This window comes from Hemibagrus wyckioides, linkage group LG20 (assembly GCF_019097595.1).
Source record: "Hemibagrus wyckioides isolate EC202008001 linkage group LG20, SWU_Hwy_1.0, whole genome shotgun sequence".
Lineage (NCBI taxonomy): Eukaryota > Metazoa > Chordata > Actinopteri > Siluriformes > Bagridae > Hemibagrus > Hemibagrus wyckioides.
In genome coordinates this window covers 351,917-369,416 of record NC_080729.1, presented here as the reverse complement: position 1 = coordinate 369,416, position 17,500 = coordinate 351,917, and the positions used below count along the sequence as shown (strand labels likewise).

The 17,500-nt window shown below is 47.1% G+C and overlaps 1 protein-coding gene across 10 annotated transcripts in view; it reads right to left on the bottom strand.

The window, feature by feature from the left end:
• snap91a (synaptosome associated protein 91a) overlaps positions 1–17,500 on the bottom strand; it is a 66,704-nt gene that overhangs the window by 26,293 nt on the left and 22,911 nt on the right. For 8 of the 10 annotated variants that reach the window (XR_009207493.1, XM_058418804.1, XM_058418805.1 and 5 more), the window contains exons 6-11: positions 13,691–13,802; positions 13,490–13,596; positions 13,185–13,226; positions 12,085–12,146; positions 1,125–1,137; positions 551–669 (exon numbers count right to left, since the gene is read on the bottom strand). Coding sequence is in view for 8 of the 10 variants with exons in the window: in XM_058418804.1 (XP_058274787.1) it covers positions 551–669; positions 1,125–1,137; positions 12,085–12,146; positions 13,185–13,226; positions 13,490–13,596; positions 13,691–13,802 (455 nt within the window). In the remaining 2 variants the exon portion in view is untranslated. The other 2 variants (XM_058418806.1, XR_009207494.1) reach the window with 2 other exon arrangements.

Sequence of the window (17,500 nt, the reverse complement as noted above, 5' to 3'; positions counted from 1 at the left end):
GTAGTGTTTATTGTGTAGTGTTCAGTGTTTATTGTGTAGTGTTTATTGTGTAGTGTTCAGTGTTTATTGTGTAGTGTTTATTGTGTAGTGTTCAGTGTGTAGTGTTCAGTGTTTATTGTGTAGTGTTTATTGTGTAGTGTTCAGTGTTTATTGTGTAGTGTTTATTGTGTAGTGTTCAGTGTTTATTGTGTAGTGTTTATTGTGTAGTGTTCAGTGTTTATTGTGTAGTGTTTATTGTGTAGTGTTCAGTGTTTATTGTGTAGTGTTTATTGTGTAGTGTTCAGTGTTTATTGTGTAGTGTTTATTGTGTAGTGTTCAGTGTTTATTGTGTAGTGTTTATTGTGTAGTGTTCAGTGTGTAGTGTTCAGTGTTTATTGTGTAGTGTTTATTGTGTAGTGTTCAGTGTTTATTGTGTAGTGTTTATTGTGTAGTGTTTATTGTGTAGTGTTCAGTGTTTATTGTGTAGTGTTTATTGTGTAGTGTTTATTGTGTAGTGTTCAGTGTTTATTGTGTAGTGTTTATTGTGTAGTGTTCAGTCTGGTCTTCACACCTCACTGTAGCTGCTGTTGCCGTCACACTGGAGCTCTGAGCTTCTGCTGGTGCAGGAACTTCATTCATAGTCTTCACTGGAGTTCCTGCAGGAGTTCCATTACTGACTGAAGAACTCTTCTATACACACACACACCACACACACACCACACACACACACACACCACACACACACACACACACACACACACACCACACACACACACATTTATCTGTGTATTAATGAAAGAATAGATGAATTCAGTGATCAGTAATTAATCACTCTACAGTGGAATTCTCTCTGCATTATTAATGTGAGACTCGTTTAGACGGGAAATTCATCTGAGATTAAAAATAAATAATAAAGTAAAGTTGATTTAATATGTGAATAAATAATGAAAATTAAATATTATTTACATTTTTTAATGATGTGATTAAACTGATATTTAAGTAAATATTAATTAATGCAAAAGTTCATTATTTAACATTTAATCAAAATAACATGAATATAAGTTTATTACATAAAATGGATTTTTTAACAAAACATTTTGTATTAATGGTGAAAAACCTAAATAATTATAAATCACAGAACTTACCTTAGTTGGTGACCTAAAAGTAAAAAAAATAAATTAATATAAAACAATTAGTAAAAGCTGAATTCTAATAAAGGACTCTAGAGCTGAATAAAGTGGTGGAGAGCAGCAGGCAGGAGAGACGAGACGGTCAGGTCAGTGCAGAAATATTGATCTTTTTAATTGATATCAAAGAAGAATTGAATATTTGAGGAAGACATGCAGTGACACAGAGGAGTGAAAATTATACAACAAATATTCAGTTTCTCTGATACCAAACAGAGCATTCACATCCGAGCGAGAACACACACACACACACACACACACACACACACACAGTTTTCATTCTGGATGAGTAACAATCACAGCTTTACACTCAGGAACAATGCAGCAGTGTGTAGAATCACTGGGATATGCATCTCATTAAATACTTACTCATCACTGATAACACAAAACAAGAGGAGAACCCAAATTAATCACCATCACACACTCTTCTTCATTAAAATCATTAGCTCTAGAAGAAACAGATAAGATTAACAATGAACCCCTCAGAACCACAAACCTGACCCTCAGAACCACAAACCAGACCCTCAAAACCACAAACCTGACCCTCAAAACCACAAACCTGACCCTCAAAACCATAAACCTGACCCTCAAAACCACAAACCTGACCCTCAAAACCACAAACCTGACCCTCAGAACCACAAACCTGACCCTCAAAACCACAAACCTGACCCTCAAAACCATAAACCTGACCCTCAAAACCACAAACCTGACCGTCAGAACCACAAACCTGACCCTCAGAACCACAAACCTGACCCTCAAAACCACAAACCTGACCCTCAAAACCACAAACCTGACCCTCAGAACCACAAATCTGACCGTCAGAACCACAAAACTGGCTCTCAAAACCACAAACCAGACCCTCAGAACCACAAACCTGACCGTCAGAACCACAAAACTGACTCTCAAAACCACAAACCTGACCCTCAGAACCACAAACCTGACCGTCAGAACCACAAAACTGACTCTCAAAACCACAAACCTGACCCTCAAAACCATAAACCTGACCCTCAGAACCACAAACCAGACCCTCAAAACCACAAACCTGACCCTCAAAACCACAAACCTGACCCTCAGAACCACAAATCTGACCGTCAGAACCACAAAACTGGCTCTCAAAACCACAAACCAGACCCTCAGAACCACAAACCTGACCGTCAGAACCACAAAACTGACTCTCAAAACCACAAACCTGACCCTCAGAACCACAAACCTGACCCTCAAAACCACAAACCTGACCATCAGAACCACAAACCTGACCCTCAAAACCACAAACCAGACCCTCAGAACCTACAAACCTGACCATCAGAACCACAAACCTGACCATCAGAACCACAAACCTGACCCTCAAAACCACAAACCTGACCATCAAAACCACAAACCAGACCCTCAGAACCACAGAACCTGATCTTCAGAACCCCAAACCCGCAAACCTGAACCTCAGAACCCAAAACCTGACCCTCAGAACCACAAACCTGACCCTCAAAACCACAAACCTGACCCTCAAAACCACAAACCTGACCCTCAGAACCACAAACCTGACCCTCAAAACCACAAACCTGACCCTCAGAACCACAAACCTGACCCTCAAAACCACAAACCTGACCATCAGAACCACAAACCTGACCCTCAAAACCACAAACCTGACCCTCAGAACCTACAAACCTGACCCTCAAAACCACAAACCTGACCCTCAGAACCTACAAGCCTGACCATCAGAACCACAAACCTGACCCTCAAAACCACAAACCTGACCCTCAGAACCTACAAACCTGACCCTCAAAACCACAAACCTGACCCTCAGAACCTACAAGCCTGACCATCAGAACCACAAACCTGACCCTCAAAACCACAAACCTGACCATCAAAACCACAAACCAGACCCTCAGAACCACAGAACCTGATCTTCAGAACCCCAAACCCGCAAACCTGAACCTCAGAACCCAAAACCTGACCCTCAGAACCACAAACCTGACCCTCAAAACCACAAACCTGACCCTCAGAACCACAAACCTGACCCTCAAAACCACAAACCTGACCCTCAGAACCACAAACCTGACCCTCAAAACCACAAACCTGACCATCAGAACCACAAACCTGACCCTCAAAACCACAAACCTAACCATCAGAACCACAAACCTGACCCTCAAAACCACAAACCTGACCCTCAGAACCTACAAACCTGACCATCAGAACCACAAACCTGACCATCAGAACCACAAACCTGACCCTCAAAACCACAAACCTGACCCTCAAAACCATAAACCTGACCCTCAAAACCACAAACCTGACCGTCAGAACCACAAACCTGACCCTCAGAACCACAAACCTGACCCTCAGAACCACAAACCTGACCCTCAAAACCACAAACCTGACCCTCAAAACCACAAACCTGACCCTCAGAACCACAAATCTGACCGTCAGAACCACAAAACTGGCTCTCAAAACCACAAACCAGACCCTCAGAACCACAAACCTGACCGTCAGAACCACAAAACTGACTCTCAAAACCACAAACCTGACCCTCAGAACCACAAACCTGACCGTCAGAACCACAAAACTGACTCTCAAAACCACAAACCTGACCCTCAAAACCATAAACCTGACCCTCAGAACCACAAACCAGACCCTCAAAACCACAAACCTGACCCTCAAAACCACAAACCTGACCCTCAGAACCACAAATCTGACCGTCAGAACCACAAAACTGGCTCTCAAAACCACAAACCAGACCCTCAGAACCACAAACCTGACCGTCAGAACCACAAAACTGACTCTCAAAACCACAAACCTGACCCTCAGAACCACAAACCTGACCCTCAAAACCACAAACCTGACCCTCAGAACCATAAACCTGACCCTCAAAACCACAAACCAGACCCTCAGAACCTACAAACCTGACCATCAGAACCACAAACCTGACCATCAGAACCACAAACCTGACCCTCAAAACCACAAACCTGACCATCAAAACCACAAACCAGACCCTCAGAACCACAGAACCTGATCTTCAGAACCCCAAAACCACAAACCTGACCCTCAGAACCACAAACCTGACCCTCAAAACCACAAACCTGACCCTCAGAACCACAAACCTGACCCTCAAAACCACAAACCTGACCATCAGAACCACAAACCTGACCCTCAAAACCACAAACCTGACCATCAGAACCACAAACCTGACCCTCAAAACCACAAACCTGACCCTCAGAACCTACAAACCTGACCATCAGAACCACAAACCTGACCATCAGAACCACAAACCTGACCCTCAAAACCACAAACCTGACCATCAAAACCACAAACCAGACCCTCAGAACCACAGAACCTGATCTTCAGAACCCCAAACCCGCAAACCTGAACCTCAGAACCCAAAACCTGACCCTCAGAACCACAAACCTGACCCTCAAAACCACAAACCTGACCCTCAAAACCACAAACCTGACCCTCAGAACCACAAACCTGACCCTCAAAACCACAAACCAGACCATCAGAACCACAAACCTGACCCTCAAAACCACAAACCTGACCCTCAAAACCACAAACCTGACACTCAGAATCTACAAACCTGACCCTCAAAACCACAAACCTGACCCTCAGAACCTACAAGCCTGACCCTCAAAACCACAAACCTGACCCTCAGAACCTACAAGCCTGACCATCAGAACCACAAACCTGACCCTCAAAACCACAAACCTGACCATCAAAACCACAAACCAGACCCTCAGAACCACAGAACCTGATCTTCAGAACCCCAAACCCGCAAACCTGAACCTCAGAACCCAAAACCTGACCCTCAGAACCACAAATCTGTCTCACAAAACCACAAACTCGCAAACCTGATCCTCAGAACCACAAACCCGACCCTCAGAGCCACAAACTTGACCCTCAGAACCACAAACCTGACCCTCTGAACCACAAACCTGACCCTCAAAACCACAAACCTGACCCTCAGAACCACAAACCTGACCCTCAAAACCACAAACCTGACCCTCAGAACCTACAAACCTGACCATCAGAACCACAAACCTGACCATCAGAACCACAAACCTGACCCTCAAAACCACAAACCTGACCATCAAAACCACAAACCAGACTCTCAGAACCACAGAACCTGATCTTCAGAACCCCAAACCCGCAAACCTGAACCTCAGAACCCAAAACCTGACCCTCAGAACCACAAACCTGACCCTCAAAACCACAAACCTGACCCTCAAAACCACAAACCTGACCCTCAGAACCACAAACCTGACCCTCAAAACCACAAACCTGACCCTCAGAACCTACAAACCTGACCATCAGAACCACAAACCTGACCATCAGAACCACAAACCTGACCCTCAAAACCACAAACCTGACCCTCAAAACCATAAACCTGACCCTCAAAACCACAAACCTGACCGTCAGAACCACAAACCTGACCCTCAGAACCACAAACCTGACCCTCAGAACCACAAACCTGACCCTCAAAACCACAAACCTGACCCTCAAAACCACAAACCTGACCCTCAGAACCACAAATCTGACCGTCAGAACCACAAAACTGGCTCTCAAAACCACAAACCAGACCCTCAGAACCACAAACCTGACCGTCAGAACCACAAAACTGACTCTCAAAACCACAAACCTGACCCTCAGAACCACAAACCTGACCGTCAGAACCACAAAACTGACTCTCAAAACCACAAACCTGACCCTCAAAACCATAAACCTGACCCTCAGAACCACAAACCAGACCCTCAAAACCACAAACCTGACCCTCAAAACCACAAACCTGACCCTCAGAACCACAAATCTGACCGTCAGAACCACAAAACTGGCTCTCAAAACCACAAACCAGACCCTCAGAACCACAAACCTGACCGTCAGAACCACAAAACTGACTCTCAAAACCACAAACCTGACCCTCAGAACCACAAACCTGACCCTCAAAACCACAAACCTGACCCTCAGAACCATAAACCTGACCCTCAAAACCACAAACCAGACCCTCAGAACCTACAAACCTGACCATCAGAACCACAAACCTGACCATCAGAACCACAAACCTGACCCTCAAAACCACAAACCTGACCATCAAAACCACAAACCAGACCCTCAGAACCACAGAACCTGATCTTCAGAACCCCAAAACCACAAACCTGACCCTCAGAACCACAAACCTGACCCTCAAAACCACAAACCTGACCCTCAGAACCACAAACCTGACCCTCAAAACCACAAACCTGACCATCAGAACCACAAACCTGACCCTCAAAACCACAAACCTGACCATCAGAACCACAAACCTGACCCTCAAAACCACAAACCTGACCCTCAGAACCTACAAACCTGACCATCAGAACCACAAACCTGACCATCAGAACCACAAACCTGACCCTCAAAACCACAAACCTGACCATCAAAACCACAAACCAGACCCTCAGAACCACAGAACCTGATCTTCAGAACCCCAAACCCGCAAACCTGAACCTCAGAACCCAAAACCTGACCCTCAGAACCACAAACCTGACCCTCAAAACCACAAACCTGACCCTCAAAACCACAAACCTGACCCTCAGAACCACAAACCTGACCCTCAAAACCACAAACCAGACCATCAGAACCACAAACCTGACCCTCAAAACCACAAACCTGACCCTCAAAACCACAAACCTGACACTCAGAATCTACAAACCTGACCCTCAAAACCACAAACCTGACCCTCAGAACCTACAAGCCTGACCCTCAAAACCACAAACCTGACCCTCAGAACCTACAAGCCTGACCATCAGAACCACAAACCTGACCCTCAAAACCACAAACCTGACCATCAAAACCACAAACCAGACCCTCAGAACCACAGAACCTGATCTTCAGAACCCCAAACCCGCAAACCTGAACCTCAGAACCCAAAACCTGACCCTCAGAACCACAAATCTGTCTCACAAAACCACAAACTCGCAAACCTGATCCTCAGAACCACAAACCCGACCCTCAGAGCCACAAACTTGACCCTCAGAACCACAAACCTGACCCTCTGAACCACAAACCTGACCCTCAAAACCACAAACCTGACCCTCAGAACCACAAACCTGACCCTCAAAACCACAAACCTGACCCTCAGAACCTACAAACCTGACCATCAGAACCACAAACCTGACCATCAGAACCACAAACCTGACCCTCAAAACCACAAACCTGACCATCAAAACCACAAACCAGACTCTCAGAACCACAGAACCTGATCTTCAGAACCCCAAACCCGCAAACCTGAACCTCAGAACCCAAAACCTGACCCTCAGAACCACAAACCTGACCCTCAAAACCACAAACCTGACCCTCAAAACCACAAACCTGACCCTCAGAACCACAAACCTGACCCTCAAAACCACAAACCAGACCATCAGAACCACGAACCTGACCCTCAAAACCACAAACCTGACCCTCAAAACCACAAACCTGACCCTCAGAACCTACAAACCTGACCCTCAAAACCACAAACCTGACCCTCAGAACCTACAAGCCTGACCATCAGAACCACAAACCTGACCCTCAAAACCACAAACCTGACCCTCAGAACCTACAAACCTGACCCTCAAAACCACAAACCTGACCCTCAGAACCTACAAGCCTGACCATCAGAACCACAAACCTGACCCTCAAAACCACAAACCTGACCATCAAAACCACAAACCAGACCCTCAGAACCACAGAACCTGATCTTCAGAACCCCAAACCCGCAAACCTGAACCTCAGAACCCAAAACCTGACCCTCAGAACCACAAACCTGACCCTCAAAACCACAAACCTGACCCTCAGAACCACAAACCTGACCCTCAAAACCACAAACCTGACCCTCAGAACCACAAACCTGACCCTCAAAACCACAAACCTGACCATCAGAACCACAAACCTGACCCTCAAAACCACAAACCTGACCATCAGAACCACAAACCTGACCCTCAAAACCACAAACCTGACCCTCAGAACCTACAAACCTGACCATCAGAACCACAAACCTGACCATCAGAACCACAAACCTGACCCTCAAAACCACAAACCTGACCCTCAAAACCATAAACCTGACCCTCAAAACCACAAACCTGACCGTCAGAACCACAAACCTGACCCTCAGAACCACAAACCTGACCCTCAGAACCACAAACCTGACCCTCAAAACCACAAACCTGACCCTCAAAACCACAAACCTGACCCTCAGAACCACAAATCTGACCGTCAGAACCACAAAACTGGCTCTCAAAACCACAAACCAGACCCTCAGAACCACAAACCTGACCGTCAGAACCACAAAACTGACTCTCAAAACCACAAACCTGACCCTCAGAACCACAAACCTGACCGTCAGAACCACAAAACTGACTCTCAAAACCACAAACCTGACCCTCAAAACCATAAACCTGACCCTCAGAACCACAAACCAGACCCTCAAAACCACAAACCTGACCCTCAAAACCACAAACCTGACCCTCAGAACCACAAATCTGACCGTCAGAACCACAAAACTGGCTCTCAAAACCACAAACCAGACCCTCAGAACCACAAACCTGACCGTCAGAACCACAAAACTGACTCTCAAAACCACAAACCTGACCCTCAGAACCACAAACCTGACCCTCAAAACCACAAACCTGACCCTCAGAACCACAAACCTGACCCTCAAAACCACAAACCAGACCCTCAGAACCTACAAACCTGACCATCAGAACCACAAACCTGACCATCAGAACCACAAACCTGACCCTCAAAACCACAAACCTGACCATCAAAACCACAAACCAGACCCTCAGAACCACAGAACCTGATCTTCAGAACCCCAAACCCGCAAACCTGAACCTCAGAACCCAAAACCTGACCCTCAGAACCACAAACCTGACCCTCAAAACCACAAACCTGACCCTCAAAACCACAAACCTGACCCTCAGAACCACAAACCTGACCCTCAAAACCACAAACCTGACCCTCAGAACCACAAACCTGACCCTCAAAACCACAAACCTGACCCTCAGAACCACAAACCTGACCCTCAAAACCACAAACCTGACCATCAGAACCACAAACCTGACCCTCAAAACCACAAACCTGACCCTCAGAACCTACAAACCTGACCATCAGAACCACAAACCTGACCATCAGAACCACAAACCTGACCCTCAAAACCACAAACCTGACCATCAAAACCACAAACCAGACCCTCAGAACCACAGAACCTGATCTTCAGAACCCCAAACCCGCAAACCTGAACCTCAGAACCCAAAACCTGACCCTCAGAACCACAAACCTGACCCTCAAAACCACAAACCTGACCCTCAGAACCACAAACCTGACCCTCAAAACCACAAACCAGACCATCAGAACCACAAACCTGACCCTCAAAACCACAAACCTGACCCTCAAAACCACAAACCTGACCCTCAGAACCTACAAACCTGACCCTCAAAACCACAAACCTGACCCTCAGAACCTACAAGCCTGACCATCAGAACCACAAACCTGACCCTCAAAACCACAAACCTGACCCTCAGAACCTACAAACCTGACCCTCAAAACCACAAACCTGACCCTCAGAACCTACAAGCCTGACCATCAGAACCACAAACCTGACCCTCAAAACCACAAACCTGACCATCAAAACCACAAACCAGACCCTCAGAACCACAGAACCTGATCTTCAGAACCCCAAACCCGCAAACCTGAACCTCAGAACCCAAAACCTGACCCTCAGAACCACAAACCTGACCCTCAAAACCACAAACCTGACCCTCAGAACCACAAACCTGACCCTCAAAACCACAAACCTGACCCTCAGAACCACAAACCTGACCCTCAAAACCACAAACCTGACCATCAGAACCACAAACCTGACCCTCAAAACCACAAACCTGACCATCAGAACCACAAACCTGACCCTCAAAACCACAAACCTGACCCTCAGAACCTACAAACCTGACCATCAGAACCACAAACCTGACCATCAGAACCACAAACCTGACCCTCAAAACCACAAACCTGACCATCAAAACCACAAACCAGACCCTCAGAACCACAGAACCTGATCTTCAGAACCCCAAACCCGCAAACCTGAACCTCAGAACCCAAAACCTGACCCTCAGAACCACAAACCTGACCCTCAAAACCACAAACCTGACCCTCAAAACCACAAACCTGACCCTCAAAACCACAAACCTGACCCTCAGAACCACAAACCTGACCCTCAGAACCTACAAACCTGACCCTCAAAACCACAAACCTGACCCTCAGAACCTACAAGCCTGACCATCAGAACCACAAACCTGACCCTCAAAACCACAAACCTGACCCTCAGAACCTACAAACCTGACCCTCAAAACCACAAACCTGACCCTCAGAACCTACAAGCCTGACCATCAGAACCACAAACCTGACCCTCAAAACCACAAACCTGACCATCAAAACCACAAACCAGACCCTCAGAACCACAGAACCTGATCTTCAGAACCCCAAACCCGCAAACCTGAACCTCAGAACCCAAAACCTGACCCTCAGAACCACAAACCTGACCCTCAAAACCACAAACCTGACCCTCAGAACCACAAACCTGACCCTCAAAACCACAAACCTGACCATCAGAACCACAAACCTGACCCTCAAAACCACAAACCTGACCATCAGAACCACAAACCTGACCCTCAAAACCACAAACCTGACCATCAGAACCACAAACCTGACCCTCAAAACCACAAACCTGACCCTCAGAACCTACAAACCTGACCATCAGAACCACAAACCTGACCATCAGAACCACAAACCTGACCCTCAAAACCACAAACCTGACCATCAAAACCACAAACCAGACCCTCAGAACCACAGAACCTGATCTTCAGAACCCCAAACCCGCAAACCTGAACCTCAGAACCCAAAACCTGACCCTCAGAACCACAAACCTGACCCTCAAAACCACAAACCTGACCCTCAGAACCACAAACCTGACCCTCAAAACCACAAACCTGACCCTCAAAACCACAAACCTGACCCTCAAAACCACAAACCTGACACTCAGAATCTACAAACCTGACCCTCAAAACCACAAACCTGACCCTCAGAACCTACAAGCCTGACCCTCAAAACCACAAACCTGACCCTCAAAACCACAAACCTGACACTCAGAATCTACAAACCTGACCCTCAAAACCACAAACCTGACCCTCAGAACCTACAAGCCTGACCATCAGAACCACAAACCTGACCCTCAAAACCACAAACCTGACCATCAAAACCACAAACCAGACCCTCAGAACCACAGAACCTGATCTTCAGAACCCCAAACCCGCAAACCTGAACCTCAGAACCCAAAACCTGACCCTCAGAACCACAAATCTGTCTCACAAAACCACAAACTCGCAAACCTGATCCTCAGAACCACAAACCCGACCCTCAGAGCCACAAACTTGACCCTCAGAACCACAAACCTGACCCTCTGAACCACAAACCCCCAAACCTGACCCTCAGAACCATGAACCTGACCCTCAAAACCACAAACCTGACCCTCAGAACCAAAAACCTGACCCTCAGAACCACAAACCCGCAAACCTGACCCTCAGAACCACAAACCCAACCCTCAAACCCCAAACCCTACCCACAGAACCACAAACCCAACCCACAGAACCTGACTCACTTCAACAACCCTAAATCTCTCAGTATTCCACACTCACTAATCCAACCATATTGTGCATAAACCCAGCAGCACTAATCCCCAACCCCTACACCAGTACAACATACAGCAGAACTTCGAAAACCAACACCTCCCTGAATTCCAAATCAAGTGCAATACAGAACATAGAAGATCCCAAAGAACCTGAACTCCTGAACTCCAGAACTCCTGAACCAGCTCTTCCAATTTACCTCAACTAACATTATCCTGAACCAGCAGCACTGGACTCACCCCCGCTTCCCCTCCAGTGTGTTCAGGTGTGTCTCCAGAGACTCCAACAGACTCTCAGGTGCCTAAACACACACACACACACACACAAGTTTATGGGATGCAGTAGATAAGAGGCTGTAGGTGTGTGTGTGTGTGGTGTGTGTGAGGTGGGTGGGTGGTGCGTGGTATGTGTGTGTGTGAGGTGTGTGTGGTGTGTGTGAGGTGTGTGTGAGGTGGGTGGGTGGTGCGTGGTATGTGTGTGTGTGAGGTGTGTGTGGTGTGTGTGAGGTGTGTGTGGTGTGTGTGTGAGGTGTGTGGTGTGTGTGTGGTATGTGTGTGGTGTGTGTGAGCTGTGTGTGTGTGTGTGGTATGTGTGTGGTGTGTGTGAGCTGTGTGTGGTGTGAGGTGTGTGTGTGTGGTGTGAGGTGTGTGTGTGTGGTGTGAGGTGTGTGTGTGAGGTGGGTGTGTGGTGTGTGTGTGTGTGGTGTGGTGTGTGTGTGTGTGTGTGTGTGGTGTGTGTGTGTGTGTGTGGTGTGTGTGTGTGTGAGGTGTGTGTGTGTGTGTGTGTGAGTTGTATGTGTGTGAGGTGTGTGTGAGGTGTGTGTGTGTGTGTGTGTGAGGTGTGTGTGGTGTGAGGTGTGTATGTGTGGTGTGAGGTGGGTGTGTGGTGTGTGTGTGAGGTGGGTGTCTGGTGTGTGGTATGTGTGTGTGTGTGGTATGTGTGTGTGTGTGTGTGTGTGTGTGTGTGGTGTGTGTGTGTGTGTGTGTGTGATTTGGGTGTGTGGTGCGTGGTATGTGTGTGTGTGTGTGTGGTATGTGTGTGTGTGGTATGTGTGTGTGTGTGTGTGTGTGTGTGAGGTGGGTGTGTGGTGCGTGGTATGTGTGTGTGTGGTGTGTGTGTGGTATGTGTGTGTGTGTGTGTGTGCTATGTGTGTGTGTGTGTGTGTGTGTGTGTGCTATGTGTGTGTGTGTGTGTGTGGTGTGTGTGTGTGTGTGTGGTGTGTGTGTGTGTGTGTGTGTCTGTGAGGTGGGTGTGTGGTGCGTGGTATGTGTGTGTGTGTGTGTGTGGTGTGTGTGTGTGTGTGTGTGTGTGTGTGTGTGGTGTGTGTGTGTCTGCTCACCTGAGTGAGCTCTGGTATATCACTCTTATCGATTCCCACCTGCTGTTAGGAGAAAGGTGTGCACTTCAATAACAATGTCTTTTATTTTTATAAAAACCTCCTCACACCAAATTCCACTAGAGGTACAGTCACGCCCCGCCCGACGTCGTTAACTGGGTCCAAGAGACACGATGGTTGTGTAAAGTGACGTGAATTGGATTTAATTTTTTTAAATTTAATATTTGAGGATGAGCGATGGAGTCAGACTCGACGTAAGACGAGGCAGTACTGTACACTTTATTCCCAAAGACACATAAATTCTGTACCTCTGCGATTTTGAGGAACTCTGACACTCGGGTCATTCGTGTCAGGAACTTTTTGTAGATTTCTAAAGCATCTTTGCACTGACCTTTCTTCATCTGGAAGAATTTCTCTACAGAAAATCAGACCAATAAATAAATAAATAAATAATAAAAGTGTTGAAGCTGTAGAAATGTGTACTGAGGCACAGAGTCGGTGTTTCTTACCTAATAAATTAATAATTCCATCATTATAGCAGGCGTATAATTTAATTAGATCCTTAAAGAGGAGCAGAAACGCAGCATTGATGACACCATTGACCAGATCTTTAGGATGGACCTGGAGGAAGAAAAAAGGAAAAAATTAAATGAATAATAATAATAATACATTGTTGTAATGTAGATTGTTCACTGATCAGCCATAACATTATGACCACCTGATATTGTGTTGGTCCCCCTCCTTTTGCTGCTAAAACAGCCCTGACCTGTCGAGGCATGGACTCCACTAGATCCCTGAAGGTGTGCTGTGGGATCTGGATCACCAAGATGTTAGCAGCAGATCCTTTAAGTCCTGTAAGTTGTGAGGTGGAGCCTCCATGGATGGGACTTGTTTGTCCAGAACATCCCACAGACGCTGGATTGGATTGAGATCTGGGGAATTTGGAGGCGGAGTCAACACCTCAAACTGGTTGTTGTGGTCATCAAACCATTCCTGAACCATTTCTGCTTTGTGTCACGGTGCATTATCCTGCTGAAAGAGACCACAGCCATCAGGGAATACCGTTTCCATGAAACGGTGTAGATGGTCTGTAACAATGCTTAGGTAGGTGGTACGTGTCAAAGGAACATCCACATGGAAGCAGGACCTAAGGTTTCAAAGCAGAACATTGGCCAAAGCAGGACACTGCCTCCACCGACTCGCCTTCTTCCCATAGTGCATCCTGGTGCCATGTGTTCCCCAGGTAAGAGACGCACACGCACCCGGCCATCCACGATGACACGACCGTGGTGGGTCTCATCAGAACGAACGATGAGTCAGCATATGGAGAGGAGGTATGCATGCAGCTAACAGCCTGGTGCAGAGCCGACAACCTCTCCCTGAACGTTGACAAGACTAAAGAGATGGTTGTTGACTTCAGGAGAGCACAGAGTGACCATTCTCCACTGTTCATCGACGGATCCTCTGTGGAGATCATCAAGAGCACCAAATTCCTTGATGTTCATCTGGCAGAGAACTTCACCTGGTCACTCAACACCAGCTCCATCACCCAGAAAGCCCAGCAGCGTCTCTACTTCCTGAGGAGGCTGAGGAAAGCCCATCTCCCTCCCCCCATCCTGACTGTGTTCTACAGAGGGACCATGGAGAGCGTCCTGAGCAGCTGCATCACTGCCTGGTTTGGGAACTGGACCGTCTCAGATCACAAGACCCTTCAGGGGATAGTGAGGACAGACACACACCCCTCACACACCCCTCACACACACTCTTACACACCCCACACACCCCTCACACACACTCTAACACACCCCACACACCTCTCACACACACTCTTTCACACCCCACACACCCCTCACACACACTCTTACACACCCCACACACCCCTCACACACACTCTTACACACCCCTCACACACACTCTTACACACCCCTCACACACACTCTTACACACCCCACACACCCCTCACACACACTCTTACACACCCTTCACACACACTCTTACACACCCCACACACCCTTTATACACACTCTTACACACCCCACACACCCCTCACACACACTCTTACACACCCCACACACACACTCTTACACACCCCACACACCCCTCACACACACTCTTACACACCCCACACACCCCTCACACACACTCTTACACACCCCACACACCCCTCACACACACTCTTACACACACCAAACACCCCTCACACACACTCTTACACACCCCAAACACCCCTCACACACACTCTTACACACCCCACACACCCTTTACACACACTCTTACACACCCCTCACACACACTCTTACACACCCCACACACCCTTTACACACACTCTTACACACCCCTCAAACACACTCTTACACACCCCTCACACACACTCTTACACACCCCACACACCCCTCACACACACTCTTACACACCCCTCACACACACTCTTACACACCCCACACACCCCTCACACACACTCTTACACACCCCACACACCCCTCAAACACACTCTTACACACCCCTCACACACACTCTTACACACGCCTCACACACACTCTTACACACCCCAAACACCCCTCAAACACACTCTTCACCCTCCTGCCATCTGGAAAGAGGTACCGGAGCATTTGGGCCCTCACAACCAGACTGTGCAACAGTTTCTTCCCTCAAGCCATCAGGCTCCTCAACACCCAGGACTGAACTGTACGAAACTCTCTCTCACACACACACACACACACACTCTCTCTCTCACCTGTGTGGACACACTCACACACACAACTTATATTGTTCGATATTTATTGTACTACCTCAACCCCTGTGTTTATTTCATGCTGCTGTATTTATATTTATATTTATTTCTATTTTGCACTACCTCAACTGCTGCTATATTGTATTTTTGCACAATACATGTTGCACAATACATGTCAGGTCTCAAAGTTTATCATCATCTTATTTTATTACATTTCATTTACATTTCATTGCACGTTCTTTTTCTTTTTTCTGTCCTGTGTTTTTGTGTTGTCTTTTTGTATTCATTATTTTTGCACTGTCTTGTCTCTGCTCTGTTTGCACCCAGCTGAACATTTTACACTTTATGTGTCCTGGACGAACTTTCGGTCCTAGCTCTGTGTTGTTCTTGTGTTTGATCTTTATGTTGTATGTTTCTGTAGCACCAGGTCCTGGAGAAACGCTGTTTCATTTCACTCTGTACTGCGTCAGATATACACTACTCACAAAAAGTTAAGGATATTCGTCTTTCGGGTGAAATTTCAGGATGCACCTAAAATGCACTATAACCTTTCCAGGTGAACTTAATTTGACCTTCTCTACCCTTCTGAATGCACATGTCCAACTGTTCAGTGTTTCAGTACTTTCTGCAGAACTTGCTGTTCTCTAACAAGGTGCTTAACGGCAAAATTCACAACTGGTGTTTGATCCATGAATCCACCAATAAATTTTCTGGTTCCATTAGAATTGGTATTTAAACAGTCCTCTTCATCATGCTGTTCACATTTTGACATCATGAGACCAAGACCACACCTAACAACTGATCAACAGAACCTCACCATTGTGAGGCTTCAAACAGGATGTTCTCAGAGGGAAGTGGCCACTGAGCTTAGAGTGTCACAGAGTGTCATCAGCAGGTTGGGACAGAGATACAGAGAGACTGGAAGAGTCACAGAAAGGCATAGAAGTGGACGTCCTTTGGCCACATCCCACGTTGATGACCGCTTCATTGTGAACAGTGCCCTGCGGAACCGGATGATGAATGTCACTCAACTCCAGGCACATTTAAGGGAGGTGAGAGGAACCCAAGTGTCACGTCAGACCATTCGAAACCATTTACATCAGCGTGGTCTGCGTGCTAGACGACCTGCAAGGGTACCTGACCACACCCCCAGGCACAGGTGTCGGGCCAGGGAGCATTTACGCTGGACAGGGGATCGGTGGGCCTCAGTGCTGTTCTCTGATGAAAGTCGATTCACGTTGAGCAGAAATGATGGCCGCCAACGATGTTGGAGACTAGAGACAAGAGCGCTATGCATCAGCCACTGTTGTGGTGGTGTTACAGTCTGGGCAGGTGTGTCCACTCAATACAGAACTGACCTACATCTTGTGAATGGTACAGTGACAAGACAATACTACCTGAATAACATCATTAATCCAGTCATTGTGCCCCTGCATGAACAACACAGGCCTAATTTCATCTTCATGGACGACAATGCTCCAGCTCATCGAGGAGCATCATTAGGGAACGGCTGCTGGAGGCTGGGGTACCTCAAATGGAGTGACCTGCACTTTCTCCAGACCTGAATCCCATAGAAAACCTCTGGGAT